The sequence below is a fragment of the Panthera tigris genome, chromosome X (assembly GCF_018350195.1).
Source record: "Panthera tigris isolate Pti1 chromosome X, P.tigris_Pti1_mat1.1, whole genome shotgun sequence".
NCBI classification, from domain to species: Eukaryota; Metazoa; Chordata; class Mammalia; order Carnivora; family Felidae; genus Panthera; species Panthera tigris.
Genome location: NC_056677.1, coordinates 69,912,698 through 69,933,942, shown reverse-complemented (window position 1 = coordinate 69,933,942; position 21,245 = coordinate 69,912,698). Strand labels below are relative to the sequence as shown.

Here is a 21,245-nt window from a genome sequence, read left to right as displayed (position 1 = left end):
AGAGAGAGAATGCATTACACAGGGGATCACAACAAGGAAAACACTTCCCCAAAGCCATTGACTGGGGAAACAAGAGGGGTTGATTATTGTGGGTTTTTACAACCAACAGAGCTCAAAGGCTAGAGTTTTAGAAGTCCCTGCAGTAGCTGATATTGAACCCCAGGGTGCTGTGCTGCAGTGCTCCTATGGAGAAGGAGGGCAGAGGCCTGGGAGCAGAGCTCAGTTAATAATGGATAAATAGATAAATTAATCCCCTAGGATGCATTGGGAGAGACAACTTCTTCTTCTTGGAGTGCATCTGGGAGAGATGGCATTGCTTCTCAGGGTACAAAAGAGCTGGTGGGTGCCATTGCGCTCCCTTGTCCCTTAAGCATCTGGGCAGAGATGCCTGCTGAGGGCGGCTAAATGGGACTCTGGCCTTTTGCTACACTTTACTCAAAACTCCAAGCTTCTGTGTGTTGTTGCGACTGCCCTAATAGGACAAACTAGCTCCAGTCCAAGTGTGGCAAGTCCCTCCCTTAGTGGACCAGCATGGGTCCATGCAGTTCTAGGCCCCTAAACTTTGGAGTTTTGAAACACAGCCAGCATGCCTGAGATAAAACAAAGGGACACTGTGCTACTAGGTGGGCAGACAACCCAGACACAGGGTGAAGGCAGGGATCTGAGGGATGCCTTGGACATAAGAGGGGATTGTTGCTCTTCTGTGAGGGCATCCTGGACAGCAGCTGGCACGAACTACTTTCTCCGGGGATGAGGGAGAGAACTGGTGCCATTTTTCTCCCCCACCCATCAGCACAGACTGAGTTCAGGGAGCAGCACAGTGCCAACAGTGGAGGCCCTAGCCGCTTACACCAAGACCCACCCTACTGCACTTCTGCAGGTTTTTTTTTATTAGGGCAAGCATGACTGAGAACCAGAGCAGTGGGCCCCTCCCCAGAAGACTAGCACAAACCCCCCTCATGCACCACATCTACTGATCATAGAGTACTGCAAAGCTTCAGCTCTAGTGGAAATAGAGATCAGTCCTCTTTTAACAAGCAGACAGGAGCACATCTAGTTAAAACTCACCATACTCTGGTCAAGGTCCAAACACTCCCTACTACAGGCAATGAGAAACTTTGCAGAGGACTGACCTGAAGGAAAGAGTAGCCAAAACACAGCAGCAGAGTGCACACAGAATACGACAGAACATTTCCTGAAGCACCAGGCCCTGGACAGTATATGACTTCGATTTAACAAAGCCATTACTCTGGAGCAGAAAACATGACAGGCTTTCCTAACACACAGAAGGCAAAGAACTAGACAAAATGCCAAGATGGAGGAATCCATCTGAAAAGAACAAGAAAAGTTCATGGCCAGGGATCTAATCAAAACAGATATAAGTAATATTCCTGGCCCAGAATTTAAAACAACAATCTTAACTATATTAGCTGGGCTTGAGAAAAACATAGAAAACACCAGGGAGTCCCTTACAGCAGAGATAAAAGACTTAAAAGGTAGTCAGGCTGTAATGTAGTAATACATCTTGTGATTCTCTGAATATTAAAATAAAAATGTAGAAATGCAATTTAATTAAGTACTGTTATAAATTTTGCTGGCTTTGAAAAGAAAAACCTTAATGTTATTCATAAGTAACTAGAGAATGAATTTCGTAAGTTTAGAGGAAATAATGATAAACACTACTTCTTTTAAGCAGGGATACATTTGTCATTCACTTTTAGAATGTGAACTCCATAAGTGTTAGGGCAGATGTCAGTTTCTGTTTACTGCTTCATGTAGAACATTTGCTAACATATTGTACGTACTCAGTTAATGATTGATAAATAGATAAATTAATACAGGAGGATAGTGTTGTCCCTTTATAGTCATGTTGAGCCATAGACATTGTAATCATCAGAGGAAATCACCAGTTAAAACAAGAATAATAACTGGAGTGCTATGAAAATCCAAGACATGGACATTTTTCTGGCAAGGGCAAGGAGGGAGAAATCAAGCCCATTTATTAGTAAATATAGTAATCAGAAAAGTTTCCAAGAAGTAGTTTACATGGGAAAAATGAAACAATGTTATTTTCATTATAGTTTTAGTTAGGATTTTCATTACACACACACACATGCATACACACACATACACATACACACACACTTATTATCTCCAGTGGATCTTTTGCAATAAACACCATATTTAGAAAGAAAGGGGCTCAAAGAAGGATGCAAACCATAAGAGACTCTTAACTATACAGAACAAACTGAGGGTTGCTGGAGGGGAGGTGGGCAGGGGATGAGCTAAATGGGTGATGGGGTTTAAGAAGGGCACTTGTTAGGATGAGCACTGTGTGTTATGTGTAAGTAAGTGATGAATCACTAAATTATACTCCTGAAACCAGTATTACACTATATGTTAACTAATTAGATTTAAAGACAAACTTTAAAAAAGGGAAGGGACTCAAATATGGAACTAACTTCCTCTTGTGAATACCTGGAATTTCTAAAGCTTTAATTTTCCCAAGGAGTCAGTCAGAGAAAGTATATCATTGAAGGTTCGTTGGAAGTAGCATTACAAATAGCTGCTTTTTAATCCAAGGCTCCACTTGCCTGGGCACAAATAGGTGTGTATTTAATATAATCTATTTGCATAATTGAGAAGCAGTACCCTGGTGGAAACAGCTGTTTATGAAGCATGATATGTATGATATTATATGGCAGTGTTGACTATTGACCTTTGTATCTACAGATAGCAGTCTATTGATAGGAGTTAATAACTCTCTTTACACGAAGAGTTAAAATTTCCTGCTCACACAGAGGTGGACTCCTATTTCTCACTTCTGCTATGCCCTATTTTCTCTTTCTTGAGTGTCATGTTGAAATAAAAAAAAAAAAGACTTGAAATGTCCCAGGAATTGAGAAATTGGAAGAGGAAGGAATCAGAGGGCATTTGGGATACTGATTCATTAGGGTTAAAGCAGATGGATCATATGCCCTCTTTATACTAGATCAGTAGTACTTCCACTGGAATCTAGTGAAAATTTCACTGAAGGGACACAAATAAGATGTTAATAATACAAGAATTGCTTGGAAAAACACAAGTGGCACACTGCAAAAGGTGATATTTTGTCAAAATAAAGATTGAGGATATAAACTGGCAGCAGTTCAGGAAATGTACTTTTATAAATAGAAGTAAACATTTTGGGAAACAGATAATCTCCTAGAATTACACATCTATATTTACACATTGGACAAAGTCTGTTCTGTAATTTCATCTTTATACTGATGAATTCTTCTTACCTGCTAGAATCTATTTCAAGAAATAGCTGCAGAAAGTGATTTTGTTACTTTTAAAATTTCTCTTATTAATGAGGAGCAAACAAATGCTCTTAGGATCTAATTGTATGTCATAAATTCACCTTTCTGAATCACACAATTCTCATTTATATTACAAGGGGATTAGTTTTTAAGGTGGTATATAGACTTTTCTATTTATTTATTGAGCATCTATGATGAGATGGGTAATTTGATTCAGTAACACAGTGATTTTTACTCTCGAATCTACAACTCAGTTAAAATATTTTATTAACAATATCTTTGTATAATTGGTGAGAATAAGGTTCTACATACATGCCAAATTCTATTTAAAAGGAACAATTTTATTATTAAAAGTAAAAAAATTATTGGCTTTTATTGAACCAAAACATATACAAAAGCATCTTCAAATGATTTTCCCAATTGTGAAATTCAAATAATCATTGGAGTGGGCCTATTTAAATATTTAAATTCCAGAGAGTCAATTAAAGCTTCCACTATAATAGAAGTCAACTATGTAGTAGGTTATAATATACAAGTGGCTTAAAATTTGTGTACTAGGTCATGTGGGTTGGTAGTCCTTTTGGATAACCTCTTCCAGGGGTTATGAACACAATTAAATGTAACAGATTATGTATTGACTCAGAGTACTACTTGGAGTTACTAGCAAGATTCATTTCAATTAAGTATTTTGTAGGAATCAGTTTGAAATTGTAGTGGAACATAGTGTAAAAATCACATCATATTAAATATTCACCTTATATATACAAAACTTATTAGAATGATTTCTGTAAGTAAAAGTAGGGTATAAAGGTACATTTGAAAACTAATCTCACATTTTTGGTATATCCAAACCAAATACATATGATGACTGTTTATTTAATGGATACTTAATATCATATAGGTCCAAGACGCTAACAAGATAGAGCAACATTAGCTAATTGGCTGACTATGGTGTTGTTACACAGATTCCAAGATATTCCAATTAACTATGAAATGTTATAGACATATCGCTTTTGGTAAAGATTTTCATTACTGGGTCTTTCACTAAGGAAAATTAGTCATATTATGTGTATGACTTTATGTGTAGCAGAGGAATCAGAATACTTATTTTACAAGGTCTGAGTTATGCTGGAAAATAATTGAAACAAATCTAATTGGTGATGGAAGTAGAAAAAGAACATTTAACAGAGAAATGATTGTTATACATAATGAACATGATTTTATCATTATATATAGTAAGGAGATTAGTTAATATTAAAACAATAAAAATAATACATGCTTTTGATTGCATTCTATTCCCATTCTATTACTGTTGATTATCGAATTGTATTTTCTGTATTAATATAGAGTCTCCCATCACCTCCAACTTCACTTTGCATTAGGTCTAATCCTTTTTTCTCAAATTAAACAAATACATGCCATTTATGTGTTTTGTACCAGGTAGAAACAGCCTTTGTGTGACAAGATAGCTAAGTCATATAAACAGAAATATTGTTTTAATTGCTTCCTTTATTTTTTTAATATTGGTGCAACCACAACTAGTATAGCCAGAGTGTCAAAAGGTACCTAAAGATTATCTCCCAGGGTATTCATATTTAAATGCAAAATAATACTCTAGTATGCCTTTTTTCTTGCTTGATTCCAAAGAAAAACACAAATTTGTTCTCTCCTTAGAAAACCATTGTCAGAATAAATGACAATTTATGTAATTTAGTTAGATTCTGAAGTTAAATAGTAGTAAAGAATAAAATTCAAACACCTATACTAACCCTCTCACAAAAGTTGTAAAAAACTCTAGGGGCACCTGGGTGGCTCAGTCGGTTAAGCCTCTGATTCTTGATTTCAGCTTAGGTCATGATCTCACTGTGGGTTCAAGCCCTGCCTCAGCACTGACACTGTGGAGACCGCTTGAGATTCTCTCTCCCTCTCTCTCTGCCTTTCCCTCACTAGTGTGCTCTCTCTCTCTCACTCTCTCAAAATAAGTAAACTTAAAGAAAAGAGTTGTAAAAAATTCTGAAGTTGTTAAACAATGTATACACAGATTATTGAATTTGATATTTGAGAACTGAGTTTTGCCATTTAGGACACTGGCCAACATTAAAGATTACAATAATATTTAAAAAGGAGTCAGAAAAATTTACAAAATGGTTGTGCAGAAAGTCACATGGGCTCACCAAGTGATTGGCCAGATTTTTCAAACCTTATCTAATCTTCTATCTGATATATAGACAGTATTGAAAGCTTTCATTGTTTTCATATTACTCTTTTTTCATACATTCTTTTTTTTTCTGAATCAAAGCAAGGTCATCTATTGCTTGTGTGGTGTGATGTAGTCATTTTATAGATTGCCAAAATACTTTCCCTTTGGCTAATTCAGAGAATGAAATTCCAAACCATATATAGCTTCTTTTTTATAAACACAATATATCCAAAACCATTTATAAAATATAAATATTTAGCCAAAGATTTAGCACTCATTATTATATTATCTGTGAATAGGATCCAGGTAAGGTTATTTTTGATTTAAAAAGATCTGAAATGCAGTTTTCTGCTTGGAAGATCAAAATCTCTGGATCCATTTTCTTGCTTTACCATCACATATCATTTTTTTCTAGGTCAGAACCATACAAATATTTGAATTCCATGAGATATATCCTGAGATATATCATGATTGAGTTATTGGTCCCAAATAATACAAAACAACCAGTCAGTTTAGACCCAAACTTTACAAAAATAGTTATTTTGTGCCACATGAACACAGCTTAAATCTATATTGCTACTCTTCACCTTCATGTTCTATTTATCAATAATGAAAAAATATGTATGTAAGCCCTGTTGATTATGGATCTCTACAGGAAAATTAATCTGTGTATTTTCAGTTTGCCAAACAAATGTTGCAAACATTTATTGCCAAATACATTCTGTGTATTTTAACTTATTAATAGTAAACTTTCTATGTATCGCATAAGTGCTGTTTAATAAAAATAGAAAAATTCTGTCATTAAAGCTCTCAATTTTAGCACCTGGAATGCCAAATGGAAAAAATACCATTGCAAAACGCAAAAAACTCTGGGCACAAAACAACTCCATCCAACTCCAACACTAAGATACTTGAATATCTAGCATGGCTTTTAATAGCTTAAGGCCATGTCCCTAGGATGACCCCAACCTCCCTTAAAATGCCTGCCTGGAAAAGCTTAACATTTCCAGAATTTACAGTTTGTTTCAGCCAAAATTCAGTGATAGGCTGGTAGGTCCCTGAAAGCCATGTTAGAACAGTTAACTTTTAAAAGCTTGCAAATATAAATCCTTCCTTTCTCCTTTGAGTTGTAAATCTTCTATCACACAGAGCTCTTTACTCAAGGAGTCAGGAGCCATCACCTTGAAATGCAAACATTCAAGGAGGGAGCTTTTACTTCTACCCACTGTGGTAGGGAAAGGGCCTAACTTTGGTGGGTGCCTTACTCCAACTTGCAGCACTACCTCCTTAATAAAGATATGAGAACTTTTTTTTTTTTCTCTTCTGGATAAATGCCAATTAACAAACCCAGGTGGCCTAGTTGTATGGACCAATCCTCATTTAATGCCATCCAGTGCATTTAGCAAATGAAAACCTTCAGTATTAAAAAAAAAAAATCTCCTGCCTTTTGTTTTGGCAGGGTTGAGCACAGGTTACATTGAGGTCTCTCCCTTACTGCAATAGGTATTACTGAATAAAATGTGTCTTTACCACATTTAACAAGTGTCTGGCTTTATCCTTGACATTATAACCATGTTCTTGGAAAATGGCAGCAGAAGACCTTATTTCCAAATTTTGTATTTTGAATGGTATTATAAGAAACCATTTATATTATCATTATCTTTGGAATCACTGGTATTGTCAGTAAACACTAACAATTACTTAAGTCACAATCCTTGCACTGACCATTATATAATTTGTAAGAAAAATCTTGATAGCATGGGTTACTCATGCTCCCCCCCCCCCACTTTCATCTGACCTAAAACCCTAGGGGAAAGTAGGTGTTAGTAAAAAGAATTAGCAGTGGGTGATATTTTAAAAAATGATTCTATTGGATTCCCACAAGCAAGAATAAGAAAAAAAAAAAGAAAAATAAAACCCTCTCAACCTTTGTTTCAGATTCATGAAGAAAGAAAATTGTATTTACCCATATGTATGTTTTGTTTGTTTTTCTAATATATAGTGGTGATTGGTAAGTCACCCAAATAAAATCAATGACAGTATTTACTGTTAGTTCAGAGACAACAATATGATTTCTCTTAATTTACTACTGTCCACTATGTGTAAAAACAGATTTCTCTCTTGCACCAATGAAGATAATTCCTGCTCACAACCCCCAATTTAAAATGACTGTGGATTATTAAGGCATCTTTTGATTTTATTTAAAATAAAATGATCAGACAAAATAACTGTTTTGGAATTAACTACTTAAGGGTTTCTGCTTAAAACTAGAAGTATTTGTGAAAACATTACCTTAGAGTATAGAAACATAACTTCATTATTAAGATTTACTGACATTTCTTGGTTGGGTCGGTAAAGATTTAATAATGCTAGACAAACAGTGGAGCTACCATAGCATCATAAGTTAAATTATCATAACCACACAGAATGTTTTCTATAAATTACTACTAAATGCCCACTTTTGACATGAATTATGGGGCACTCACTTGAGTCATGTACCCTCAAAATAATACTTTTCTTGACTGATACAACTTTTATCTTCCAAAAGAGATCCATGACAGATTCATTTAGAATGACTTCATGATCAAGAAAATAAAGGTTGACTTTTTTCCAGGTTAAAATAATATCCCTTTTACTTCGTAGTCCTTTGTTAGACTGTGAATTCCTTGGGAGATAGAGCACATTCTCATTAGCAGATTACCTGGCATATATTAGACATTCAAGACAGGATTACTGAATAAATCAATGAGTCAATGAGTAAAAACGTTGTTCTAGTCCTTCTCTGTAGCACACTAATTTGTGGCAAAATATTACTTTAAGAAATACATCTCACATCTTATTTATTTTAATATTACTCAGCCACAAAAATAATCAAATCTTGACATTTGCAACAATGTGTATGGAGCTAGAGAGTATTATGCTAAGCGAAATAAGTCAGTCAGAGAAAGACAAGTCCATCTCACATTTTTTTTACTTCTGTGCAAGCTTATCATGCTTATCAGATATAAATATTTGTAGATTTGGTGCAAATTTATATTTCAAAGGCAATCAAATCACACAACTACATTTTTCTTTAGAAATAATAATTATTCTTCTAGAATATTTTCACATTTAAACATCGATTTTGAAAATTAATGTGATCAATTTTATTTATTTTTCTACTTTTTTATGGGAAAGCAAAAGGATAAATAATTTATTGGAATGCATTATAAACAATAGCCTGTTAAGAAATGAAGTATTAAGATGGCTAACAGATACATGAAAAGATGCTCAGGATCACTGATCATCAGTGAAATCCAAATCAAAACTACAATGAGATATCACCTCACACCTGCCAGAATGGCTACAATCAACAACACAAGATACAACAGGTGTTGGTGAGGATGTGGAGAAAGAGGAACCTTCTTGCACTCTTGGTGGGAATGAAAATTGGTGCAGCTATACTGGAAAACAGTATGGAGGTTCCTCAAAACGTTACAAATGGAATTACTCTATGATCCAGCAGTTGCAATACTGGGTATCTACCCAAAAGACAAAAAAAAAAAATACCGATACGAAGGGATACATTCACCCTGATGTTTATAGCAATATTATCTACAATAACCAAGTTATGGAAACAGCCCAAGTGTCCATTGATGGATAAATGGATAAAGAAGATCTATATATCTACATATATCTATATATCTTTATCATCTATATCTAAATCTATACATATCACATCTTATTTATTTTAATATTACTCAGCCACAAAAATAATGAAATCTTGGCATTTGCAACAATGTGTATGGAGCTAGAGAGTATTATGCTAAGCGAAATAAGTCAGAGAAAGACAAATACCATATGATTTCACTCATGTGGAATTTAAGACACAGAACAAATGAGCAAAGGGGGAAAAAGAGAGAGAGGCAAACCAAAAAACAGATTTTTAACTATAGAGAACAAACTGATGGTTGCCAGAGGGAAGGTAGGTGGGGGGATACTTTAAATAGATGATGGGGATTAAGGAGTGCATTTTTTCTGATGAGCACTGGGTGTTGAATGGAAATGTTGAGTCACTATGTTGTACACTTGAAACCAATACAACACTACGTTAAGGAATTGGAATTTAAGTAAAAACTTAAAAAGAAAGAAATTAAGTATTATAATATTTATTAAGATTCTTTTTTATAACAATAGTGCTATCTCTCATTTTTATTGAGCACTTCATATATGTTAAATGTATTTCAATTTATTTTTACAATAACCTTTATGGGTATCATTAACTCCATTATACTTTTGAGGAAACTAAGAGCAGTTAAGTAATTTATCTAATGTTACATGGTTTAAAATTTACCTATTATAACCCCTTTATTTTTACAAATGAGGATTTGAGGTTGTGTGTGGTTCAGTTAATTGACAAAGATCACAAAGCTAGTATGAATAGAACCAAGACTACAATCTTAGTTTCATGACTCTTAGTGCATTACTCTTTGCAATTTGAATAACTTTCATATTATTTCTATGTTTTAGAACTTTATAGGCTTTAGCCAAATTACCTTTCTGCCTTCTTTCTCTAGACAGACCGATTTAATCATAGTTGAATTTTGACTTAGGGGGCAAGTCTAGGTAGACATACAGATTGGAAATTATCAGCATATGAATAACAATTAAAAACCATGAGGTTTCCCTTAGGTAAAAGGAAAGATAGTCCTTCTCAAACATTGGCCTGCATCAGAATTACAGAGAGTTTGTTAAAATTTGCACATTCCTAAGCCCCAACCCTATACATTCTGATTCAGAACGTATGGAGGTACAGTTCAGGAATCTGCATTATTAAAAAGCACCTCTAAGTACTTCTGATGTATGTAGTGAAATAATCATAACTTGAGAAATACTGAAGTAGAGGGAGCTGAGAAAAAGCTCATTACAAAGTATGGGAGAAAAGCAACATTTATGGAATAAAAAATTGGATCCAAAAGAAGACACTGAGAAAAATGGTCAGATAATTGCGAGAAGAGTTCCAGAGAGTACAATGTCACAAAGCCAAGGGAAGAAACAGTTTCAAGGAAGCAGTGGTCAACTGTGTGAAATGTTGCAGATAAAGTAAGATGAGGACTGAAGTTTCAGTAGAGTATTGACGGAAGAAGGTTGGGTTCTACAGGTTAGGTAGTGGATGAGATGTAATGAATTCATAACACAGACTGTCCTTCTAGGAATCTTGGTTTAGCAGTGAAGGATAAAGGCAATAAAATAGTTAATGGAAGATGCAGAATCAAGTACTATTTTATTTGGGGGTATGGGTGTTTTGAGAGTGACTACAGGTTGAGTGGAAAGAGTAGGTGAGTAGGAAAGTTCCCTCTTATAATAAACAAGGTGTGGAGGACATAAGAAGATGAGGACCATTCTTAGAAAGGAGGAGAAACATTTTCTTCACTGTGCCTAGAAGGGAAGAAAGAAGACTGCCTGTGGATAAGAATCATTTTGAAGGTGGGAGTACAAGAAGTAAAAAGTTTCATACCTTATGCTTTATTTACTTTGAAGCTATATTATAATTTTTTGCATAACAAATTCAAACTGTTTTAATTTTCTGATGAAAGTAAATTTTATCTTGTAAAATATCCACCTTTATTTCCCATGATGATTTTTGCCTTAAAGCCTACTTAGTCTAAAATTCAAAATTTCTTTTGGTAATTGTTTGCATGTCACATTTTTTCCATCATTTTACTTTCAAACATTCCAAATTTTTATATTTCAAACATGTTTTTTGTAAGAAGCCTATAGTTGGGATTTTTATGCCTAGTGTAACATTTGTTTTATCTTAATTGGAGCAGTTTATTTACATTGGATGGTATTATTGATATATTTGGGTTTAAATCTACCACATTATTACTTGATTTCCACTTTTTCTGCTTACTTCCTTCTTCAATTTCCTTTTACTTTCTTGTTTTCTTCTGGATTATTATTTTCCAATTCCCTTCTATTGCATGACAGTTATACATTATTTTATTATTCTTTTAGTGGTTACCATAAGCATCCATGGTTTACCAAAGTACTTTTTCATTTTTTGGATAGTGGAAGGACGTTAGAATACTTTAACTCTATTTACCTCCTCCTTTCTTATTGGTTACTTTTGTAATGGGTTTAAATTCTATATATTCTAAGCCCCATATTATTGCTATTATTATCATTTAAGCCAGTCAATAATCATTTATATTCACATACATGTTTATAATTTGTGTTGCTCTTCATTTCCTTCTGCATCCTTGACCTTCCACCTGGAAATACTTTTCTTCTGCTGAAGAACCTTAAGTTGAGTGTGCTGGTTACAAACTCTCAGATTAGTTTGTCCAAAGAGTCTTAATTTCACTTTCATTTTTGAAGGATATTTTTATAGGGAACTGAATTCTAAGTTGGCAATTATTTTCTTTCAGCACTTTCACTTCACTTTTTGAAAACAGCATTCCATTTTCTTTTCTTTTCTTCTTCTTTTTTTTTTTTTTTTTTTTTTGGAATTGCTTTAGTCAAGGTTTCAATCTTCTCCCAGGTCTTGGCCCCATTTATTTTTATTTTTACTGACTGTTATCTACCTAATGCCTTTACAGTTTTTTTAATGCTTATTTATTTTTGAGAGAGTGGGGAGGAGGGGCAGAGAGAGAGAGAGGGAGACACTAAGGCAGGCTCCAGGCTCCAGGATCTGGGCTGTAAACATAGAGCCCGACGCAGGACTTGAACCCAAGAACTGCAAGATCATGACGTGAGCTGAAGTCAGACACTCAACTGACTGAGCCACCCAGGTGCCACTGCTTTAAACGTTTTTAAAATTTGTCAAACTTTTCTGGTTGTTTTCATCTGGATATTTGACACAAAATACCAAGTCCATAGCTACTAGAAGTATTCCCTCAGTGTTCATAACTGATTGGTTTGATATTTTTGCTGAAGGGAATATGAGGCCATACAATAAAATTTAAAAATGGCTGGAGTTGGATAAGGGATCTCTTTTGGAAGTGGTAAAATTTTGGACTAGCTTCTGAGAAAAGACAGCCAATCACAGATGATTAAATAAACAAGTAATACAATCCAACTGAACTTGATAGACAGCAGTGACAAGCAGGGGTAGAGAGTGGTATAATGTATCTGGGTCTCAATTTTCTAGTTTAAAAAATGAATGTGGGGGCACCTGGGTAGTTCGGTTAAGTGTCCAACTCTTGATTTCAGCTCAGGTCATGATCTCATGGTTCATGATTTTAAGCCCCACATAGGGCTCTGTACTGACAGGTCAGAGCCTGCTTGGGATTCTCTCTCTCCCTTTCCCTCTGCCCCATCCCAACATGTGCTCTCTCTCTCTCAAAAATAAATAAATAAACTTAAAAAAATAATGTGAAAATAGTTTCTGCCCTACTTATCACAGTCGTTTTTAGAACCAAATGAAGTGATGGTATGTATTTCTAAAAAAAATGACAGATGTGAAAGTAAATTATGAAGTGGTACAAATTTTGGCTATTTATACATATGCAGATTTTAAAAAATAGAATAAAACATACTAAATTTTAAATCATCTTTTTTTAAAGTTTTACTTATTTAAGTAATCTATACACCCAACATGAAGCTCTAACTCATGACCCTGACATCAAGACTCACATGCTCTTCTGACTGAGCCAGCCAGATCCTCTGAAGTCATTTTTTTTCCTTCAAAGGAATAAAATGCATGAAAATGAATCTTTATTTTGAGGATTATATAAATTTATTTATTTATGTTTAGGTGGTTTTTTTGTTTTATTTTGTTTTGTTTTCTGTTTTTTGTTTTTTGTTTTTTAGTAGGTTCTGAGCCCAGTGCAGAGCCCAGTGCAGGGCTTGGACTCATGAGATCAAGACCTGAGCTGATATCAAGAATCAGATGCTTAACTGACTGAGCCACCCAGGTGCCCCTAGGTTTATATAATTTCTTTACATTTTCACTCACAGAACTTGCATATACTGCCACGTTCCCACAGCACTGGGGGAAATATTCTTGGAGGAAGGCTCTGAGTAGGCAGTAACTGAACATATCTCAGAGCGATTGAGAGAGAATATGGTGGTAAAGAAGTGGGATAGAATTGGAGAAAAAGTGAAGAAAAAAGACAAGCAGGTGCTCTGTGGGTTTCAAATTTATACTTCCTTCTTTAAACCTGAGTTCTCATAAAGCTCCCTGATGAGGATAAATTAACACAGCTGTCTCACCCATACTAGCTACTTCTGGAAGACTATCAAGGTCAGTGGTCAAAGGGTTACTGCAGAATGGTCCAGGGAGAGCCCAGCAAGCCTAATGCCTGATTATGGTTTTATCCCCTGGGTCTTGCCATTTGAGTGAAAATAAGATGTCAGTCAAGTAGTTTTAGGCTTCCACTACTGAGCAGAGATGAACTATTTATGATGGACGATTTTATAACATAGTTCATTATTTGCAATTGTCACATGGGAAGAAATGGAATTTGTTTCAGATGGTAGAAGGACAAAGCCACTTTTTTGAGCTATATGATAGATTTTCAGAATGTACTATAATAACACATTTTGGGGATAGAAAACACTCTTCTTAAGGAATCCATATTTCAATGAAAATACCTTGTAGTCATGCAATATTTCAACATACAAACATGCGTTTTGTAACTCTGTTCTAACTTTTCTTACACTTGAAAATGATTCCACTATTGATTTATTTTACAACATAAAGTCTATAAAGTAGCCTTTTGGTTTTTAAATGTTAAAAAAGTGCTAAACTTTCCATTAACTAAGGTAAAAACAGTTACTTCTTAGATTTATCCCTTTGTAGAGCATAAAGGTTGATTTTTTCCTTCCATATAATCATTCTGGGCAGCCTTTTTCTACTGCTCATCAGCTTCCTCAACAAAGCATACTGTTTATACCCACATCTATTAACTAGAATTCTGTATATTATATCCCAAATTTACAATTAAATTTTATCTTTAATTTTTATTTTGGATTGCTGATGCTAATAACCAAGAGCTGGCATAGATGTCACAATTTCCTTAAACATGAGAAAATCTCAAAATCAAATAGGGTATCATTGACTACTCACAGCATTGCAATGTTGAAAAGACATTTTGGATGACTGCCAAGAACACAGGAAATTGTGATTGAAAACCATAGCATACAATACAAATCTCAGATTGTGTAAGACTTTATAGGCTATGATAATGAAAACATTTGTGTCTCCACAGTCATTGATCAAATTAATGATCATAGTCCACATAACAAGTGCATGAAAAGCACATAGAGCCAGGCATCTTAGACGAAAGAAGAGTATGACAAGTTGTTGGTAGAGATGATGCCAGGGTGCCAGTATACTTTCCTGGGCATGAAATAATGGTCCCAAAAGAAAAACTTATTGCTTATTCTAATTGTGGTTGGTATTGGCCCACATTTGTGGTTAGTTTCTTTAGCTGTTTAAATGAAAGCATCTTGTAAAGTTTTCACCCATCCCAAAGAAGCTGCAACTTTGTGGCCAGTGTTTAATGCAATATAGGAAGAATAATTCAGGCAGCTGATAAAAGAGGGAAGCATACTGGCTTGGCACATTGTTTGCTGATGCAAAAGCCATATCTACATAGTATTTACTGTTTGACCTCCAATGTTGTTTAATTCTGTCACATTACTTGTGCCCATGGAGTTAGATGAACTGTTAAAGATAAGGAGTGGAGCCAACAAGAAGTATGCAAAGGGAAAAACATGTTTAATCTCAGAGACAGATTTATCATGAAGCCAATGAAGCTTAAGTTTTAGGGCCCCTCACTTGTATAAGCCCCTTCCAAGGCCCTGAGAGTATTTTATGTTTGAAATATTTTTCAAATTTATATATTTTTTGATTTTCTAATTTGAAAGTTTAATTTGTGGGGCACCTGGGTAGCTCAGTTAAGCGTCCTATTTCAGCTCAGGTCATGATCTCATGGTTCGTGAGTTCAAGCCCTGCCATTGGGCTCTGTGCTGACAGCTCAGAGCCTGGAACCTGTTTCTGATTCTGTCTCTCCCTCTCTCTCTGCCCCTCCCGTGCTCACATACTGTCTCTCTCTCTCTCTCAAAAATAAACACTTAGAAATTTTATAAAGTATAAACTTATACTCTCAAACTCTGTGAAGTTTAGGGTCTTCAAAACCTGGCCTCCCCTGTTAAATGTGTGCCTCACCAGCAGTCAGTTTGTGAATTTGATTTGATATCCTTCAAACTCCTTACACCATCCCCATATTCCCAACACATCTGAATCTATAGCTACAAAACAAACATTTTGATGAAAATCAATAATAATCCATTTCCATGTTAGGAATTAATCAATCCCTAGTCAGGATATATGCACTAGTTAATGATTTCTTTCAGAGGCCACTACAGTAGGAAATACAGTTGTAAGCTTGTGAAACAATATGAGATTCATAGAATTATAAGTGGCCTTAGCTGTCATTCACTCAAATCCTACATCTTACATAGGAGAACCTGAGATTTAGAGAGGAAATATTACTTAAGTTTATATCTAGGTTATTAGTGGTAAAGTAAGGATTTCAAGAAAATTATTTAATCCTCATGCTAATTTGTACTATTGTTTGAATTTATTTGGTTCATCATTTATAAAGTTTATTTCCTAACATGCTTGGATTTGAATATTTTGCAAATCAAGGTTAAAATTCTATGTGTCTCTACAACTGAGAGACAAATCATTTTCAATATTTGAAATCATTACTTTGTGTACTTCACCACCAACAAAGAATGTCATATTTTTGTATGTAGCTTACAGTTTAATTACATCCTTGATACAATTGAACAATAAAGATAACAGTTTATATTTTAAAAGTCTATCCACTTTTCAGGTCATTTACTTACTATTTCAACACAAACAATTCTGTATTAAGAATCTCTGCTCTCTCTCTTTAATTAAATTATAATGCTAAGATTGTTTTCTATGAAACTGTAATAATAATTGTGTTATGTTTACAAAGATAACAATAAAGTAAGACTTAGCAATAAATTAAAATGATCCTTGGAATACAAGCATGACATTTGAAAGGTTATTTAAAATTATAGCTTTAAAAAATGTCATGTTAAGTCATTTACTTTTTCGGTTGGAGCAAGTCTAAAAGCTATTTTTCCCTTTCCTTAAAATGGAGACATAAGTCATAACTACATTACTTTGTAAAAGTACTGGAAACTCACATAAAATACTAAGACAGATGTAATCATTTGTAATTGGGCTAAAATGATGCACATAAAATATGCTACCTGACTTCACTGAAACTAATCTTCAGGCTTATTATTTCTGAACTTAAAAATTCCTTAACTCAATGCATTATAAAAATCTTTACAAAAAGTTTGTAACATAATACATACAAGTAATAAAAAATGCAGATAAGTTAATACTAGACTCAGTGGTTAAATGAACAAAAGTTACGAACAGGCAATTCAGCTGAAAGGAAATAAAAATGGCTAGTAAATATAATGAAAAACATTTAACCTCATAAATTGTAAGATAAACAAATTTGACCAGGATTATGGCTATGACTGTCACATAATTCTATTTATATGAATAGTAAAAGCATAATGGAATAGTTATGGATGCATGCTGCTGATAAAAGTATAAATTAATACAACCCTTTAGGAAAAAATTTTTTTTCAATATATATTAAGAAACTAAAAATATTCCTAAAGCTTCAACCAGTAATTTCATGCCTAAGCAACTAAGACTGAAAAAAGGCTTAATGTGTAGAAATTCATAATTATGCACATCAAAGCAGTATCTATAATAGCAAAAACTTGAAATAATTTGAATACCAACAATGAAGAAAATAACAAGTTAATTATATGATCAAGTTATATGATCAAGTTTATATAATCAAGTTATATATAATATATATACACACATGCACATATATATGTGAATATATATATATATATATCAATATTGTTAATGATTAAAGCAATTCATGCTTTTCTATATTTTCCACATTTTAGATAATGAGCAGTTACTTCTTTCAAATTCAAAAAATTAATTTTAATAATAATGATAAAGAAATGTAGAAAATAGGAGAGACATATATTAGTGTATAAGGAAAATGTCCAAGCAATCAAACACATACTTAAACAAAAATGAAGCTTGATTTTATAATTCTAGTAGGAACAAAGACAGATAAAATCCAATACTGGTGAAAATATAGGTTTTAATTTGGCAGAATTCTTCTGGTCGATAATTTGATAATATAAATAAGCTTAAAACAATATTACATTCTGTCACCATAATCAAAATCATAAGAATGTAACCTATGAAAAAACCCTGTACCATTTTTTAAGAACTTTGTTTAAAAAAAAATCTGAAAGAATCATAGTAAGGTATTCATGAAAATTATTTGAATAATTAAAATACATTATACTTACAAAGACAATTATATCAGCTTTACTTTAAAAAATGTTTAATTATTTATTTTTGAGAGAGAGTGAGAGGGAGGGGCTGAGAGATGGAGAGAGAGAAACCCAAGCAGGCTCTGAGCCGGCAGTGCAGAGCCCAATGTGGTGTTCAAACTCAAGAACCTTGACATGATGAACCGAAATCAAGAGTTGGACACAGACTAAACCACCCAGGTGCCCCTAAAAGCTTTACTTCTAACAACTGAAAGTTGGCGGCAATCTACATAATCCAACAATAATTGAATGATCATATAAGTTACAGTATATAAATTCAAGAGTAAAAAAGGCACTTACTTAAAATTAATGTAACGGAAAAGAAAGATGTGATTACATCATTTCATATACTGTATTCATTGAGAAACATTGGAAGGAAACCAAAACTTCATAAATAATTGCTGTATTAAATTAGAGACGATTTTACAGACATTTAGAAATCTTTTTAAAATGCTTAATATTAATGATAAATCTTTTTTTTAATTGCTTACCACTTGCATCCTAGACAGTTTATTTTCAGGGGTAAGGAATGCTAGAATTTGTGTTTCCGTTCTTGTAAGATCAGGTGGCAGAGCAAATATGTAGTGACAGATTTTATTCACACTCTTGCACTACAAAAGAAGAAAACAAAGAAAGAAAAGAAAGAAGATGCATAAAATCAACGTCTCTAGATCAATTCTAAAATGTAATTGACATAATTTTCATTATTCAAAAAATGACCATATATATAAATATACAAACACATGTGTGTTTCTATTTACGTTCAGTGGAAGATACAACATGACACACCAACAAGATGAAAAATATATTGTCTGTTTTCAGTCAACTGTGTAGTATCCAAGTATAAAACTGGGTTAATTTTTAGGGATTCTCAATTGTGGTGTAGGCAACATGCCAATGAATAAGAAAAATTTTAAAAAAATAGATATTAAATATTCATTTATTTTTGAAGAAAAATTCATGGAAATTTTAGAAAATGTTGAAGAAACTAAGAAATTATCTATTATCCAGAATCCTGCCCACAGAGAAACAAGGTAAGTATTACATTTACTTATCATGACTTCCATAAATAACTATTTACTGTGAATTTATTTTAAAATGCACTTTTTTTTCTTCAATTTTTACCAAATTTCACTTTATATTTTTGCTTCCCCCATAAAACAAATAAAAATCCAAATATATTAATTTCAACTATAAATATTTTCAAATGTACAACTAATAGTTATAAACTTTTAAAAACACTTCCATAATAATATCACAACCAGCAAAATTAACAAAGCTTCTTAATATAATCTAATGTTCAGTCCATGTTAAATTTTTTCTTTTTCAATTATTTTGTTTGAATCTGGATCCAAACATGAAAATGCACTTTGACAGAAATTTTTGTATAGCCTGTATATATGCTCTCAAGGGCCATATTGTAATTTCTTTTAAATATGGCATACTGTCTGAAAGAAATTTGAACTGTGTGAATTTTAATATTTTGACATAACATAGAATGTTATTCTGAACTATCAATAAGAATTTTAAAAAGGAAGGTCTCAACAAGTACAAAAAGACTGAGATCATACCATGCATATTTTCAGACTACAATGCTACGAAAACTTGAAATCAACCACAAGAAAAAAATGGGGAAGACCACAAATACATGGTGGTTAAAGAACATCATACTAAAGAACGAATAGGTTAACAAGGAAATTAAAGAAAAAAATTTAAAATACATGGAATCAAATGAAAATGAAAACACGATAGTAAAGAATATTTGGGATTCAGCAAAGGCGGTCCTAAGAGAGGAGTATATAACAATACAGACCTACTTCAAGAAGGCAGAAAAGTCTCAAATACACAGCCTAACCTTACCCATAAAGGAGCTACAAAAGGAGCCAACAAATGAAGCCCAAAGCCAGCAGAAGAAAAGAAATAATAAAGATTAGAGCAGGAATAAATGATATAGAAACAAAAAAATCCCAGAACAGATCAATGAAACTAAGAGCAGGTTCTTTGAAAGAATTAATAAAATTGATAAGCCCCTAGACAGACTTATCCAAAAGGAAAGAGGAATTACCCAAATAAATGAAATCACTAATGAAAGAGGAGAGATCACAACCAACACCACTGACATGCAAACAGTTGTAAGAGAATATTATGAAAAATTATGTGCCAACATATTGGCAATCTGGAAAAAATGGACAAATTCTTAGACACATATAAACTACCAAAATGGTAAAAGGAAGAAATACAAAATTAGAACAGACCCATAATCAGGAAATAACTTAAATCAGTAATAAAAAATCTTCCAACAAACAAAAGCCCAGGGCCAGATGGCTTCCCAGGGGAATTTTACGATTAAAGAAGAGTTAATACCTAGTCTTCTCAAACTGCTCCAAAAAATAGAAATGGAAGGAAACCTTCAAAAACTCATTCTACAAGATCAGGATTACCTTGATTCCAAAACCAGGCAAAGGCCCCACTAAAAAAAGAGAATTACAGGCCAATATCCCTGATGAACATGGTTGCAAAAATTCTCAAGATACTAGCAAATCAAATCCGACAGAGCATTAAGAAATGATTCACCATGATCAACCAGGATTTATTCTTGAGCTGCAGGGCTGGTTCAGTATTAATAAAAGAAAGGATAAGAACCATATGATGCTCTTTATGCAGAAAAATCATTTGACAAAGTACAGTATGCATTCTTGATAAACACCTTCAACGAAGTAGGGATAGAGAAAATATACCTCAACATCATAAAAGCCATTACAAAACATCCACAGCTAATATCATCCTCAATTGGGAAAAACTGAGAGGTTTTCCTCTATAGTTAGGAACAAGACAGGGATGTTCATTCTCACTATTGTTATTTAACATAGTGCTGGAAGTCCTAGCCTCAGCAATCAGGTAACAAAAAGAAATAAAAGGCATCCAAATCAGCAAAGAAGAAGTAAAACTTTCATTATTCACAGATGACATGACACTCTATGTAGAAAACCCAAAGACTCCACCCCAAAATTGCTAGAACTGATACACAAGTTCAGTAAAGTCATAGGATACAATATCAATGTACAGAAATCTGTTGCATTTCTATATACCAATAAAGAAGCAGCAGTGCAGAGCCCACTTCAGATTCTGTCTCCCTCTCTCTGCCCTTCCCCTGCTCATGCTCACTCTTTCTCTCTCTCTCAAAAATAAACACTAAAAAAATATTTAAAAAAATAAAGAAATCAAGGAATGGATTCCATTTACAATAGCACCCAAAACCATAAGATAGCTAGAAATAAACCTAACCAAAGAGGTAAAAGATCTTTACTCTGAGAACTATAAAACACTTATGA

At 33.6% G+C, this 21,245-nt stretch overlaps 1 protein-coding gene across 5 annotated transcripts in view; it reads right to left on the bottom strand.

Moving 5' to 3' along the window:
- The window catches only part of LOC102968110, a 449,421-nt gene that overhangs the window by 134,031 nt on the left and 294,145 nt on the right, over positions 1-21,245 (bottom strand). For all 5 annotated transcript variants that reach the window (XM_042974931.1, XM_042974932.1, XM_042974933.1 and 2 more), the window contains one exon: positions 18,405-18,524. In XM_042974931.1, the coding sequence (XP_042830865.1) occupies positions 18,405-18,524 (120 nt within the window). The remainder of the gene's footprint in view (positions 1-18,404; positions 18,525-21,245) is intronic.